Genomic DNA, 16310 nt, shown 5'->3' on the forward strand with positions numbered 1-16310 from the left:
CCAATTAAGCTAAACCAGAACCCATTCTATTTGACCAGTGGAATTCCACTAGAGACCAGAGACCACACAGCTAAACTTAAAAGGGAGCAATAACTTCTGATACAGTTGAGTTCTCAGATGATTCTACTGAGCAGACTTGTATTGACTTTTGCTTAAGTGGTGTAATTTGAGCAAATGCTCAGTGTCTGCTTTTCCCATCCAGAGTGCTGTTCTTGCAGCAAATGTAGCTTCAATGCCATCACTACAGTAGCTGTAGGGTTTGTTGTACTGTTCTAGCCATTGTTTGGAGATGATGTTTTGAAAAAAAAAAAACCAGGAATGAGCTAAAATTAAATGGGTTTATTAAGGCTAAACACTTAAGCCTCCCTGTTTTGTACAGGAGCTTCAAGCTAAGTGAAATCCAGCTTTAGTGTTAAGATGGCCCTTAAAGTCTTGGCCTGTGTTGCAGTGATGTGCCTTCCTGGTGGAAGGAGACTACCCCCTGGTGGTTCTGCTGGCTTCTTAATCTGAAGACCCAGGTTCAATAACATCCAGGACGGAGTCTGATCATTAATTGTCAAAATATTTGGTTTACTAACCTTCCTTCCCAAAAGAAGGAACTCTGCCATCTTTGCCTGGTCTGGCTTACATGTGACTTAAGGCCCACAGCAGTGGTGTTGGCTCTTTATTACCCTCTAGGCAATTTAAAGACCAGCAATAAATGCCCTACAAGCTAGCACTGCCCTCACTTTGAATCAGTATTCAACCAAAGTTGTGTTGGAAGAAAATGGGCTTATCAGTGATAGGCAACATGGTTTTGTACAGGGAAGGTATGTCTTAACAACTTAATAGAATTCTTTGAGGATGTGACAAAATTGAGGGGAAGGCTGTAGATGTCACGTACATGGACTTCAGTAAGGCGTTTGATAAGTTCCCCATGGCAGGCTGATGGAGAAAGTGAGGTCACATGGGGTCCAGGGTGTGCTAGCTAGATGGATTTTAAAAAACTGGCTGGGCAACAGGAGGCAGAGGGTGGTAGTATAAGGGAGTTTCTCAAATTGGAGACCTGTGACCAGTTGTGTTCCACAGGGGTCTGTGCTGGGACCACTGTCTGTGATAGATATAAATGATCTGGAGGAAGGTGTGGGTGGTCTGATCAGCAAGTTTGCTGACGACACTAAGATTGGTGGAGTAGCAGATAGTGAAGGGGACTGTCCAGAAATTACAGCAGAATATATAGATAGACTGGAGAGTCAGGCAGATAAATGGCAGATGGAGTTCAATCTGGGCAAATGCAAGCTGATGCATGTTGGAAGATCAAATTCAAGGGCGAACTATACAATAAATGGGAAAAGTCCTGGGGAAAATTGAGACCTGGGTGTTCAGGTCCATTGTTCCCTGAAGGTGACAACACAGGTCAATAGGGTGGTCAAGAAGGCATACAGTATGCTTTGCTTCATCGGATGGGGTATTGAGTAAAAGAGTTGGCAGGTCACGTTGCAGTTGTACACGACTTTGGTTCGGCCACATTTTAGAGTAGTGTGCAGTTCTGGTCGCCACATTAACAAAAGGATGTGGATGCTTTGGAGAGGGTGCAGAGGAGGTTCACCAGGATGTTGCCTGGTATGGAGGGTCCTCTCTATGAAGAGGTTGAGTAGATTAGATTATTTTCATTAGAAAGACAGATCGGGGGTGGGGGGGGTGGAACCTGATTGAGGTCTACAAAATCATGAGGTATAGACAGGGTGGCTAGCAAGAAACCCCCCCCCCCAAAAAAAGTCGGGGACTCAATTACTAGGGGTCATGAGTTCAGTAAGAGGAGGAAAGATTTTTAAGGGAGATATGCATGGGAAGTTCTTTAGAGGGTCGTGGGCACCTGGAACGTGTTGCCAGCGGAGGTGGTAGACGCAGACACGTTGATATATTGGGACAGGTACACGGATGGGCAGGGAGTAAATGGACACACTGTTAGAAAATAGATGACAGGTTAGACAGGATCTTGATCGGCACAGGCTTGGAGGGCTGAAGGGCTTGTTTCCATGCTGTAGGTTTCTTTGTTTCTTTGAATCACTGGACCAAGTACACTAATTTTTCTGTAGCATACTCACTAAAGTTTTCTCAACTGAAAGACAAGTTATAAATTCACTTGGAACAAGCCAACAATTTGGACCTCTTGCATGTTCCTACTGTAATCAGCAATTTTACTTGTCAATTGGGGTTTTTAACACTTTCTAGTATCTTGGTTATCCTTTTACTAAAAAAGCTCAGCAGCATCTGAAGGAGAAAAGTTAATGTTTTTTGGATCTGATGACCCTTAGTACTGGTGGCTGGGGAAAATACCAGTTTACATGCAGAAAATAGGGAGGTGGGTGTGGTGGGATTAAATGATAGATCCAACCCAATTTACTTGCTCTACAACATCAATCCCTTTTGGTTCCCATGTGTTCTGCACTGTAACTTGATGCAGATGTAATGACCAGTTTAAAAGGTTCCAAGCCTTCTAGTGAACATTTGTACTTTTTCTGGTGGTTAAGGAATCTGAAGCTACCTAATTTGTTTCTGTAGGAGGCCAAACTGACTGACCAACTGCCCCTGATTATCGTTTGTGATCGCTTTGACTTTGTGCATGATCTGGTGTTGTACCTGTACCGCAACAACCTTCAGAAGTACATTGAGATATATGTTCAGAAGGTGAGTGGTTAAAATTGTTTAGGTGTTAAGTAGTCAGTGATTTGTGCAGCATAATGGCTCAAAATTGAACCACTTGTGTTCTTCCTTTACGTGTTGAAAACAAATGTCTGTATTTGAATAAATTCAATTCAGTTTCTAGGTTATTTGACAACTTTTTTGTGCCTTGACAGGTGAACCCAAGTCGTCTGCCAGTTGTAGTTGGTGGGCTTCTGGATGTCGATTGTTCAGAAGATGTCATTAAGAATTTAATCCTTGTTGTGCGTGGACAGTTCTCTACTGATGAACTAGTTGCTGAAGTAGAAAAGAGGAACAGGTGTAGTAATCTTCTTGAACTTGTGTAGGACACTTTTTTTTCTGTTTGGACCTAAAATGGTTTGGCAGTGAAGTATGGAGTCCAGTTCATAACTTAATCTGCCTTGGTTGAATATACAGCCGGAGGAACTGTTTTACTCAATACTGCCAGATCAGTGACACTGACTTCAAACTTCACAGTTGCGCATGAGCATTAATGCTGAGACAATAAGAACTGCGGATGCTGGAGAATCAGTGATTAACAAGGTGTAGAGCTAGATGAACAGCTGAGCAGGAAGGCTGACAAGTCAGGCCTAGACCTTTTCATATGATCTTTCTGAGGAGTCTAGGCCTAAGACATCAGCCTTCCTGCTCCTCTGCACGGCCTGCTGTGTTCATCCAGTTCTAAACTTTATCTAGCATAATGTTGACTTTTTTCGATGCCTTCCATTTTTAGTCTCAGCTATTCAAATCAGAGCATCTACAGACATCCTTCAAGTTCCTCCAAGCCTCTAACTTGAATTACTTAGCACTTTTGCTCACAGGGCAAATTTTGACTGCTCAGCAGTCCCTGGGGTGACCGAGTAGGTCACTAATTTCACACAGTATGCTAGCTGACTCGGTCATGTGGCTTCTTTCTTGAGCACCTCTTTGCAGATCTCTCTACCTGGTTTGCTACCAAATTGAATTGGAGACAACTGACTTTTCTGCTGAACAGAATGAGCATGCTGGTTCCACAAGCTGGCTTTACTATGCAAAGGTCACTGCTGATTGGCCTTCATGCCACTTGTTTCCATTTATACCAACTTTGCTCAAGATGAGTCTTCCTTTGCTCAGTGCCTTAGCCTCCATTCGAGTGGATAATTCACGTGGCCCTTTTTTCTGCTTTCTCTCCTCCACTGGTTTTCCTGAAGGCTGATAAAGTTGCAATCAGCCATGTAGTTTTTCATGATCAGCCTTGACTTTAGCAGTTCTGAATACCAGTGCACTGTCAACTAACTGTTTTTGTTTCTTCAGACTGAAGTTGTTGCTGCCTTGGCTGGAATCTCGCATTCATGAAGGCTGTGAGGAACCTGCTACACACAATGCACTTGCTAAAATTTACATTGACAGCAACAATAACCCTGAGCGTTTCCTCCGGGAAAACCCATATTACGATAGCCGTGTGGTTGGTAAATACTGTGAGAAGAGAGACCCTCACCTGGCTTGTGTGGCTTATGAACGTGGCCAATGTGACATGGAGCTCATCAATGTGAGTAAGAACTGCTCTGCTTGAGTATAGTGAATGCAGAAAAACAAATTGGGCTGTATCAAGTAATGTTTATTAGTTGTCCTATTTCAGTGCTGCTTCCTCAATTAGTGTAAATCCAGAAGTCAGTAAATGTGACAGCTAACTTGAACGCAGCAAAACTTTGACATTAGGAAAAAGTCACTATACAAAACTCAATGACATTGGTTTGAGTATTAGCTCAAGTTTAAATGATCCAGCAGAATATCCCCATGAGTGCAGGTAGCCATTAGTAAGCTAACTGGTGCAGCCCTGATGAATTAAATCCTTAACTTCCAGACATCTTTTGCAGATCATACTAATTGCAAATATTTTTAGTTGTAAAAACATTGCCTTGACCTACTTACCTTCTTAACACCCAGGTGTGCAATGAAAACTCTCTGTTCAAGAGCTTGTCTCGTTACTTAGTCCGTCGGAAAGATCCTGAACTCTGGGCAAATGTCCTGCAAGAGACTAATCCTTACAGGAGACCACTTATTGACCAGGTAAGAACATTTTTATGTCTTAATGTTGCCAAATAGTTTTTAAGACTTTTTGGATGTCAAGTTGACATCCTTGTTCCACTCTGGAATTGTTAGGAATCATAATTTTAAATAGCATCCACAGTAAGATTACTTTTCAGTGCAATTACTGAATGGGAGCTGTTTAAGCATGTGAAGCCTGCAGTCTTCAATAGAAGTGAATCTGTTTGTGATCAAGGGAGTGGAATATAATTGAATTTCATGTGGGATGTTTCAACTGAAGTTTTTAGTGGCCTTCATGCAAATCTCAAGGCTACCAAATGAAGTCTTGGTTTTAAATGCGGCTAATAGTTTGTGGGGAATTTGACGCTACTCATGCACATCCTAGAATCAGATTGATTTTTGTTGTGCTCTACATTCAGACCTTTATTGAACTTTGAATAAAGTTTGACAAAGAAAACTGAAGCAATAGCTGGGCCAAACTAATTAGGACCTTTCCTACCTTTTTTAACTGCAAGTTGATCTAATGTGCCCAGGAAGGTGGCATCCAGTCTTTTTTCTAACTGCTTCATTCAACAGTAATTGTTTTTAGGTGCAGAACCCAAGGAAGCCATTCAATATTTAGCATTCATTTTAAGTCAAATGTGAAGCAGAAAACTTAACTAGCTATTTTTGTCAATCAACTTTTTAAGGTTTTGGTCTAAAGTTCTCTAGAAAAAGCTGGTCTGAACAACAAGAGCTTACCACAAATGTTGAGAGAATTTAGAAACATCAAGTTTACATCTAGTTAATTTCCTTCTAGTTAACCAATTTCTAAATAGAGGCAGACATCCAGTTATTTCAAGGATAGGTATGCAATCAAGAATAGTGTTTGGAAATCTGACTTTCCACTTTTTCCAGGTTGTACAAACAGCTCTGTCAGAAACCCAGGACCCTGAGGAGGTTTCTGTTACTGTAAAGGCTTTCATGACTGCTGACCTTCCAAATGAACTAATTGAACTGTTGGAAAAAATTGTCCTGGATAATTCTGTCTTCAGTGAGCACAGGTAGAGCACAAAGATTTTTATACTTGCCATGTTAATAGCTGCCTCAACTGCTTGATCACAGGTGTATCCAGCTTTGGAATATGAAAACCAAACTCTATCATTTGAAGATAGAACATTGAACATAGAACAGAACAGTATAGGCCCTTCAACCCACTAGATTGTGCTGAACTTTACCCTAATCATCATCCATATGCCTGTCTAATAGCAGCTTAAATGCCCTTAAGGCCAGCTCCAATACCCTCTCTGGCAATGCATTCCATGCCCCTACCACTCTTCCGAATAAAGAACCTACCTGTCTCCCCAGTATCTACCTCCACTCACTTTAAAACTATGCCCCCTCGTAATAGCTACCTCCACCCCAGAAAAGTTGTCTTTGGCTAGCTGTCCACTCTATCCATACTTCTGATCACTTGGTACACCCCCTATCAAGTCACCTCTCATCCTTCATCTTCCCAAAGCAAAAAGCCCTAGTGCTCTCAGCCTTTCCTTTGTAAGACCTTCCCTCCATTCCAGGCAACATCCTGGTAATCTTCTCTGCACCTTCCAACACGTGCATCTTTCCTGTAATGAAGTGACCAGAACTAGACACAACACTCCAGATGTGGCCAAACCAGGCTTTTGTATAGCTGGAGCATAACTTCATGGCTGAAATCAATCCCTCTTAATGAAAGCTAACACACCATATGCCTTAACAACTCTAGCCACCTGGGTGGCAGCTTTCAGAACTGTGGACATGATCCCTCTGCTCCTCCACACTGCCCTGAATCGTTCTGCTTTCAAGTCTATCTTCCAAAATGAATCACCTCACTTTTCAGGGTTAAGCTCCACCTGTCACTTCTCAGCCCAGCTCTGCATCCTGTCAATGTCCCTTTGTAACCTAGAACAGCCCTCCACACTACCCACAATGTGACCCACCTTGATTGTCTGCCAACTTAATTACTAATCCACCCTTTCACCCCATCCAAATCACTTGCAAAATCAGAGGGCCCCCCAAAAAAAAACCATTGCATACCTCCTTACCTTCTTCATGAGCCTACTGTGTAGGGAACTTTAGCTGCCTGCCTGCCTTAAATCCATGTATACTGCATCCACTGCTCTACCTTCACCCACATGTTTGGTCACCCTCCTAGAATTCAGCAAGGTTTGAGAGGCATGATCTACCCCTCATGTCCATGCTGGCTGACAAATCAAACTGTGTGCCTTTCTAAGTGATGGTAAATCCTATCTCTCAGCCCTTGTCAACAGTAACTGTTTTAGGTGCAGAGCCCATAGAAGCCATTCAATATTTTAGCTTTCATTTAACTAGAATTAACTAACAGCCCTTTCCAATTTGCCCACCGCTGACCAGACTGTCTGTCTGGCCTGTATTCCTGTTCCCTTTAAACAATGAATGATGTTTGCCTCCCCAATCTTCCAGCACTCTACCTGAGGTCGAAAAAGATCATTGCCAAAGGCTCTGATCTCTTCCCAATCCAGGGATAAATCCCATCAGGCCCAAGGGACATATCCATCTTCAAGTTCCTGAATTCCAAGTACATATTCCTTCCTAACATTGACCACCTCCAGTCTTTTTCACATTATCCTCTTCTTCAACTAGGTCCCTCAAATGAATACTTGTCAGTATTCACAACTAAGGACCTCTCCTATCTCTTTAGGCTCAGGACAAATTCCCCTTGCAAACCTTGATTTGGTCCTAACCTTTGGTCATTCCCTTTATTCCTCTCTGGTTTTTCCATCTGACATGTGACTTCAATTCCAAAGGAGGCTACCAATCTGGTTTGGCTACATCAGCCCTGTTTTTGGTTAAACTTGTCCATAACTGGGCATGATCTTTGATCTAATATGCTTGAAATCACTTAACTGCTGGGTCATGGATTCTAAATTTGGAATCCTGGGTTATAGGGAAAGCTGGCTGTTTTTCCACTGCTCCAGGATAAGCAATGTCAAGTTGGGAACCTAGTTAAAAGATGTAGATCTTGTGCACTTTGCTCAATTGACAAGGCAGCTGAGGAGGACTGGACAAGGAAATGTTCTCAAATTGACTATGCTGTTTTGATCTAATTCCAGTAGATGGGTCATCTCATCTGCTTGTTTTGCATTTTGGTTAGATCATAAAATGGTTTTTTGAGCCCACATTGGCAGTTTAAGCATAAAGTAATCTGGTGCCTCACTGCTGTCATACTTTTTCTCAGTAATCAAATACCTCAATCAAATCTGACTCCACTATATAGTTGAGGCAGTGCAGTCCTGATACTAACCAGATTTAACATCCCAATTACTCTTCCTTTATCATGAATCTATTCTGTCTGGTTCTTAATGCTCCTAACCATCCAACCCCCTTCATGACTTTTGAACCCACCTGTTAATGCTTGCTCACCCTTTTGTCTTGATACAAAGATCAGTGCTGGTTTCTCCAAACTGTTCCTGATCCCTGGAATTCACTTTGCTCCTGGGGACTAAACAGTACTGTAGTTTAATGCTGAACTAGTGATAATCCTGTCTCCATAATTCCAATCAATGAAATCCTCATGTACCCAGTTATGCTGCTGGTTAATATCAGTGCAAATGCCATAATCGGGCTTGTTTGTCTCCTCCTGCACTGATCACAGTAATCTATATACACTTATCTAAAGATGCTGGGCTTATTAACTTCTTGTCACCCTCATGTCCCATTGCCATATGTTGGCAATCTTGTTCCAATGAATCTGCTAGAGGACTAACATCAAAGTGCAATTGCATAACTCTTCCCTCTCCCCATCCTAGAAATCTGCAGAATTTGCTGATCCTCACTGCTATCAAGGCTGACCGTACCCGTGTGATGGAGTACATTAATCGTCTGGACAACTATGATGCACCTGACATTGCCAACATTGCCATTAGCAATGAACTATTTGAAGAGGCATTTGCCATCTTTAGGAAGTTTGATGTGAATACATCTGCAGTGCAGGTGAGATGAAGCATATTACAGCAAATCTTAACATGTTGATGTCTTAATGGCACTTGTTTAACACTGCGTTACATCCTGTAGGTGCTGATTGAGCATATTGGGAATCTAGACCGTGCTTATGAATTTGCTGAAAGGTGCAATGAGCCTGCAGTATGGAGCCAACTAGCTAAAGCCCAGCTTCAAAAAGAGATGGTTAAAGAGGCCATTGACTCCTATATCAAGGCAGATGACCCTTCTTCATACATGGAGGTGGTAGAAGCAGCCAACAAAAGTGGTAACTTTTTTATTGCAACAAGATTGTTATTCACTTGAGTCCTTAAACTGATTTCTCTGAAAGTACAAAACTTCTAACAATGACTTTATGGAAGGTACAGGTGTGGTAATTTAATTGCAATGGTAGATAGGTAAGTATGTCTGTACAAATGGACTTGGGACAAAAGTCTGACATGTTCAACAGTAAAATGTACAATTAGCCAAAGAATGGCTACAAAAGTTTGAGATGCAAGGGGTCTTGAATACCCAAATCCCTTGAGCCTAATGTTGGTGTACAGCCTAGAATAAGCAAGGCTAATGGAATGCTACTGAGTCTTCCTGCAACTAAGTAGTTATTTCTGCACAGTGCACTGAAACCACATCTTGAATGCAGTGTGCAATTTTGGTATCCTTCTGTATAAACCAGATATACAGAACAGAATTTTTTGGTCCAACTTCTTCCATGCTGACCAGAAATCCTAAGCTGATCAAGTCCCACTTGCCAACATTTAGCCCACATTCCTCTCAACCCTTCCTAGGTATAAACATGTGGATGCCTTCCCTTAGGAAGGTGATTAGTATTGGAGTCAGACCAACTTACTTGGATAACACTTTAAAATGAGTAACTGCCCCATGAGGGAAAACTTGGTGACCTGTGACACCTCACAGATCTTGAATGGCTTTGATAAAGTAGGCATAGAATACTCTTTGTGGATGAATCCATTAATTGGGATCAATAATTGAGGGCTGTATTGGGACTGATTCAAGGATTGTGACTTTGAAAGTTTCAGCCTGGGGAGATGGATTCATTGAATAATCAAAGGTGGAGACTTGATGTTATTTCCTTGCCTAACAACAAATGGTCAACCATGGTTTAATCAGTTGGCTGGGTAGGCTGTTTTGCTTATACATGTGCAAACTGAGCTCATGCTGTACATGTTTTTTTAGGTAACTGGGAGGACCTTGTAAAGTACTTGCAAATGGCTAGGAAGAAGGCCCGTGAGTCTTATGTGGAGACTGAACTTATTTTTGCACTGGCAAAAACCAACCGCTTGGCAGAGCTGGAGGAATTCATTAATGGTCCCAACAATGCTCACATCCAGCAAGTATGTTTCTTAGTAGATTTAAGTGTTATTGTTGGAGAAAGTCCACAGGTCTGGAAGTATCAAAAACACTTCATTTCTGAAAGTTTATTGGGACTCAAACTAATCTGTCCACAAATATTAAGACTTGGTTTCTCCTCCAGTGCTTCCTATTATTTCGGAGAACATCTACAGTACTCTAAGAATTTAAAGGGAATTTCACTACTGGGTGGCATGGTAGCTCAGTTAGCTCTGCAACCTGACAGCGCCAGGGACCTGGGTTTGATTCCATCCTCGGGTGACTGTGTGGAGTTTGCACATTCTCCCTGTGGCTGCATGGGTTTCCTTTGGGTGCTTGGATTTCCTCCCACTGTCCAAAGATCTGCAGGTTAGGTGGATCGGCCATGCTAAATTGCCCATGGTGTTCAGGGCTGGGTGGGATGCTTCAAGGTGGTGTGGACTTGTTGGGCCAAAGGGCCTGTTTCCACTCTGTAGGGAATCTAACCTACTGCTGGTCAAATGTGAAAACTTAAAGCTACAAAACCGATTCTTAAAACTAGATTTAAGAGCAGGCAGTCCATTGTGGAAGAAATCCTAGAGTAGAAACCTGGAACAGTAATCTAATCAAATCCTTACCAGACAAGCCAGTTATGATGCTGGTCTAGGAGATGCAGTTTGGATTAGTTTGTTCAAACTGAGTCACTATTTGATACCTTAAGCATATGCCACTGTATCTTAATAGCCTCCAGCGCTTTTATATCATTGATAGGGTGTAACTCTTTAGTTTCAAAGCTAGATATAAAAGTGGGAGCTTTTGTCAGTTATATTTTTCTTGGATTCTGCAAACATCCAGGATTCATTTTTTGAAGTTGCTTACTGAATTGAGATCTAGCTGTTGGTTTTTCTCCATAATGCTGATGGCTCAGTGCAAACACTTCTATTCACAGGTGGGTGACCGTTGCTATGATGACCATATGTATGAAGCTGCTAAGCTGCTGTACAATAATGTCTCCAACTTTGGCCGTTTGGCATCAACACTCGTTCATCTTGGAGAATATCAGGCTGCAGTGGATGGTGCCCGTAAAGCAAACAGTACTCGTACTTGGAAGGAGGTACTTTTTTTTGATGCCTTGTGACTTCTTCACAAGTCCAAGATATTTTTGATTCCAGCTTTAATCTCCACTGTGGTGTTGATCTTGGTTGGTATGCTAAGGTCATCAACACAAATGAGTACTTCTTTGTTCCCATAAGAATGGAAGGAGAATTGTTTCTTCAGTTGGGAGAGTTGCTAAATACTAGAGGGGTGTCTAGTAGCCCATTTCAATTCCCTTCTGTGAAAGTAACAAAGTTATTGCAACAGGATGCTGACAAGTGTCAAATTTTTGACTCCTCCACATCAAATGGGGTTCAGTAAAGGTTCTAAGTGACCTTGAAGCTGTCCTGAAATTAGGAGAACAAGTTGCAAATTTGTTTCATGGTACTAAATTAGTAAGTTAATTTGAATGGAAGAATCCAACCCTTGCTCAGCAATGTTTTTTTTCTTTTTAGGTGTGTTTTGCTTGTGTTGAGGGAAAGGAGTTCCGTTTGGCTCAGATGTGTGGCCTCCATATTGTTGTACATGCTGATGAACTGGAGGAACTTATTAACTACTACCAGGTAATGTAGTCTTATTGATCACTCCATACTTGCTTTCAAGTCCATTTTAAAGCTGAAGAACCTGTTGGCTTGCTTGTGTACTTTGCGCCCATCTAGGAGTTTGCATGTTTCCCACTTGTGTATCAAGTGAAATGAGTACAGAAGTCATTTTTTACTCTACCCACATGAATGGACACGTTTTGCTGAAACTAGATTTCAGTGAGGAAAGCTGTCCCTGGAAGTTAAGGAATTTCCAGGGCTTCAAACAGTGTGAACTTGCTGTGTTTGTATTGATCTTGCTTTCTGTTTTTTCACAGGATCGTGGCTACTTTGAGGAACTGATCACTATGTTAGAGGCAGCACTTGGTCTAGAGCGTGCTCATATGGGTATGTTTACTGAACTGGCTATCCTATATTCCAAATACAAGCCCCAGAAGATGAGGGAACACCTGGAGCTCTTCTGGTCCAGAGTCAACATTCCCAAGGTAAGCTAGCTGCCTTCTCTTCCCCTCTTTCCACCACCCCCCCCCCCCCCCCCCCCCCCAAAAAAAATAGGAGGGAGTTGTCTATCACTCTTGCTTTCAGTTACTAACTGCCTATAACTGCACAGGTGCTAAGAGCTGCTGAGCAGGCTCACCTGTGGGCGGAGTTGGTCTTCCTGTATGACAAGTATGAAGAGTATGATAATGCCATCATTACCATGATGAATCATCCAACAGATGCATGGAAGGAGGGACAGTTCAAGGACATCATCACCAAGGTAAGCATGGCAGCTAGACAAAATGAACCATTGGTAAGGGGCAGTTCTGTGGATGAGAGTAGCTTCCTTGTAGCTTGAACAACGCTCTTTGCCATTTCCCCCCACTTTACTCTTGATTCTTATGTTGACTTTTCTCAAATCGATATGGGGCGATGCATTTAATGCAATCAAATTATTTCCAGTTTATTTTGGCAAAGGGAATATAGTATGCAAAAACACCTCCCTTTGGTAGGTGGAATGAAAAATCCTAAATGGAAGGACAGTATGTAGAGATTAGTGCACCTGAGGAGTTCAGAACAGAACAAAAGATGGAGTGAAATGTGAAGCAAGAGTCTAGAAGACAGGAAATAGGGCAATCACCTTTAAAGGTTAGCATAGCTTGTTCCAATGTCATGAGGAATAGAATAAAAGGTGAAGGCCCAAAGGTTTGTGGGTGTATAATAACAGCTATGACAAAAACTCAAAGATATGCAAACCAGCACACCAGTTACTATTAGATGGGGTTAATAGGGAATAGCTAAACTGTAGGAGGGCATCTATAGTCTGTTCAAGTCTGTAGAGCTGCACCAAATACAATTCAACTCAAAGCAATTTTTTGCAGTAATGGTGGGCTAACAATTTGGGGCATTTGATTCATTGCCACATGTAGAGTTGGTTTGTGTGCTATCCAGACATAGTTTAACACAACATTTTTGTTACTCTTAAGGCTTGTTGGGCCACTACTGGAAGACTGCATGCAATTCTGGCTGAAGGATGAGCTTGTCTAGCAGGATGCTGCTTGGGTTGGAGGGTTTGAACTGAGAAACTTTGTCAGGCTTGAGTCCTCTTGTAAGAAAAGCAGAGGTTGAGCAGACTTGATATGTAAGATTTGAGGGATGGACCAAAAGGGACTTGTGGAAGGAATTTTTGACTATGACTAGTAGGCTAAAGAATTGGCTCTTTTCCAGTGGTGGCCTGTGTCTGGGACTTAGCACCTGAAAAGGTAGTTTAGTCCAACTCCTGACATTTGAGCAATATTTTGGTCTCCTCTTAGTCTCTCAACATCCAGGGCTATGGGCCAGAAGCTGGAAAACATGACTAATGTTTTTTGTCTGGCATGGATATGATATGAATAACTTGCTGAAAACCTGAACCTTCATATTGAAGTGTAGAGGATCCTGGATGGCCTTAAAGGCATGTACTTTCCACTTCAACTTTTGGGTCAGTTCACATCTTGGACTGTTAATTTTTCTTGCTGGCTGGCATACAAAGTTCTGCAACTTTAGAGCACCTGAAATTTTTTTTAGGATCAGGATGATGAGTTGGACAAAAGCCAAGGTTATTGGAGTAGATGAGGGAATTAGAAATAATCAGATCTTCTGCTGGAGTTGCTGAAAAGGTCAAATCACTACCATTCCAGTATGGAAGTAGGCCAGATAGCCCATTAGGTCCACTTTCATACCAATGCTGTAAAGAGCATTCCATCCAGTTGGCCTCCACAAGGCCTGTTAAATGGCCAGTCTACCTAACCTGGGAATCTTTGGACTGTGGGAGGAAACAGGTGCATGGAGGAGACACAGAATGGGCAAACGCAATGCAGTTGCTGGATGGTGGATTTGATCCCAGGGTCTCTGGTATTGAGGCAGCTGTGCTAACCTCTGGTCTAATTGCCCTGATAACTTGTATGTTTATACTTTTGCAAGTTTTTTGAAATTGAGATTTAATGTTTTGGCTATCATCCTGCATTTAAAATAAGAATCATGCTGTGGCCTAAACTATTTCATCTAAACTCTCTCAGCTGAAATTGGTGTGAAAAGATTTGTTCACCCACCACTAGGTGGTGCTCAACTTAGTGGACAATGCTACCTAGTGGCTAGAGAAAGTATATCTAAGGTGTAGGTGAAACTATAACAGTACACTTTCAAAGTGCATAAACCTGAGATTTGTTTGTATAAACAAGCTTTCTGTATAATGTAGAAGTGTTTGGCTAGCTTAAAAGATTTTAGCTTTCATAATTACCTGCATTTAAATTTCATTTGAAGGTGGCCAATGTGGAACTCTATTACAAAGCAACACAATTCTACTTGGAGTTTAAGCCTTTATTACTGAATGACCTTCTCATGGTGCTGTCTCCTCGTCTGGACCATACACGTGCTGTGAACTACTTTACAAAGGTACTTGTACAGTTACACTCTGCCAGCAAAAAACACTTTAATGAATGAGTTAAGTAACAGCTACTAATTGAGTCACTGCCAAGAGACCTTTTCAAAGTTGAGGACACTGAATTCCAGAAGTAAAACACTGCCATGCTCAACAATTCAAGGTGTTTGCTAATAAAGCAAAATTTCAACTTTGCTAATTTTGAAAATCTCTAATGTGCTTAGTGAACTGATTTGAATAGTTGACTAACAATTAGCCTTTTGCTTCAGACCTCGAGTATGCGCAGGCTGTTTGACTAAGTATTGACGTTGTCACTCCTGCTTTTGCCTTGTCCCACTCCCCAATTAGGTAAATAATCCTGAGATTTTAAATGCCAATTGAATTTGGATTCTAGTCCTCTAATTGCCCACCTACTCGACATCCGCACTTTTACAGAAGCTGAATGCTGAGCTTTCTGGTCTGAAAGATATTTGTGTGGAGCTATAGGCAGAATATTAATTTTTGCCTGCCACAGTACTGGATGTCATGAGTTTCCATACTAGAAACCGGATGGGTAATGGTGTCCCAGGGATTAATGAAGTCTCTTTGAACTACTTCACAGGAAGTTAGACCTTTCAGACTAAGATCTTGAATTTGGCTTTTAATCAAAATTCAGTGAGTCATCCACCACCCACAGGACCAAAATAGGTACCACTTGCTTCTAGATGCTGGTGGACCTTTGGGACTGAATTTAGAGTGACTGACTCTGAAGACACTTGCAGCGCTTATTTCTTTGAACAGGCTTCTGTTTTGAACTTGTTTGATCACTTTTTGGTCAAGTCATGTCTTGTGACAGTTGCAAGAGAATCTCCAATCCAAGAGTTGTAAATAATTGAGCTCTGGCTTTCCAGGTGAAACAGCTGAATTTGGTTAAACCTTACCTGCGCTCTGTACAAAGTAACAACAACAAGTCTGTGAATGAATCATTGAATAATCTCTTCATCCAAGAGGAAGACTACCAGGTAGGTGAAATGGAATTGAATCTGGTGCTTGCAAAGCAAGGAACGTATTGCATTTCATGCTCCCATTTTGAGATTGTGACCTGAAAAATAGGAATTTGGTCAAACCCTGGAAAGAATTTCTACAGACTTTTTAATATGGACATTCTTTAAAGGTGTTTTCTGTCTGTCTCTTGACAGATCACCAAGGGATGGAACAAGTCCTCCTACGCCCCCCCCCCCCTCCCCAGTCCTCCTCTTTACGCAGGATTCTACATGACCGTCCCTATTCCTGCTTTTCCATCTCTAATCCCTGCCTTGAATTTAGAAACTCCAGGAGCACACCAAAGATTGTAAAAGCGAAGACTTGTCACCAACAATTTAAGTTTTTAATGTGGAATTTTTTTACAGCATTCCTCAAAGTGAAATGCACTTACCTGTACTGAAATTACAATGTTCCCTTCTCCAACTTAGGCTCTTCGCACATCCATAGATGCATATGACAACTTTGATAATATCTCTCTGGCTCAACGGCTTGAGAAACATGAACTGATTGAGTTCCGACGAATTGGTGCTTATCTGTTCAAGGGCAACAACCGCTGGAAGCAGAGTGTGGAGCTGTGCAAAAAAGACAGACTTTATAAAGTAAGATCTTCTCCTGCTTTTGTTCATACTTTTTCTTGGTCACCTGGTAAAGTGATGTCAAGTTTGCTTTTATCAAACAAAACACATGCACCCAAGTTGAGTGTTATGTAACTGATA

General features: G+C 41.7%; 1 protein-coding gene across 2 annotated transcripts in view; it reads left to right on the plus strand.

The window, feature by feature from the left end:
- cltcb (clathrin, heavy chain b (Hc)) overlaps nt 1-16310 on the plus strand; it is a 64044-nt gene that overhangs the window by 36858 nt on the left and 10876 nt on the right. For both annotated transcript variants that reach the window (XM_059655406.1, XM_059655407.1), the window contains exons 16-30: nt 2545-2670; nt 2841-2983; nt 3979-4213; nt 4612-4734; nt 5611-5756; nt 8520-8703; nt 8785-8977; nt 9904-10061; nt 10985-11149; nt 11586-11693; nt 11990-12157; nt 12283-12432; nt 14454-14585; nt 15462-15572; nt 16023-16193. In XM_059655406.1, coding sequence (XP_059511389.1) covers nt 2545-2670; nt 2841-2983; nt 3979-4213; nt 4612-4734; nt 5611-5756; nt 8520-8703; nt 8785-8977; nt 9904-10061; nt 10985-11149; nt 11586-11693; nt 11990-12157; nt 12283-12432; nt 14454-14585; nt 15462-15572; nt 16023-16193 — 2313 coding nt within the window. The remainder of the gene's footprint in view (nt 1-2544; nt 2671-2840; nt 2984-3978; nt 4214-4611; nt 4735-5610; nt 5757-8519; nt 8704-8784; nt 8978-9903; nt 10062-10984; nt 11150-11585; nt 11694-11989; nt 12158-12282; nt 12433-14453; nt 14586-15461; nt 15573-16022; nt 16194-16310) is intronic.

This window comes from Stegostoma tigrinum, chromosome 27 (genome assembly GCF_030684315.1).
Source record: "Stegostoma tigrinum isolate sSteTig4 chromosome 27, sSteTig4.hap1, whole genome shotgun sequence".
NCBI classification, from domain to species: domain Eukaryota; kingdom Metazoa; phylum Chordata; class Chondrichthyes; order Orectolobiformes; family Stegostomatidae; genus Stegostoma; species Stegostoma tigrinum.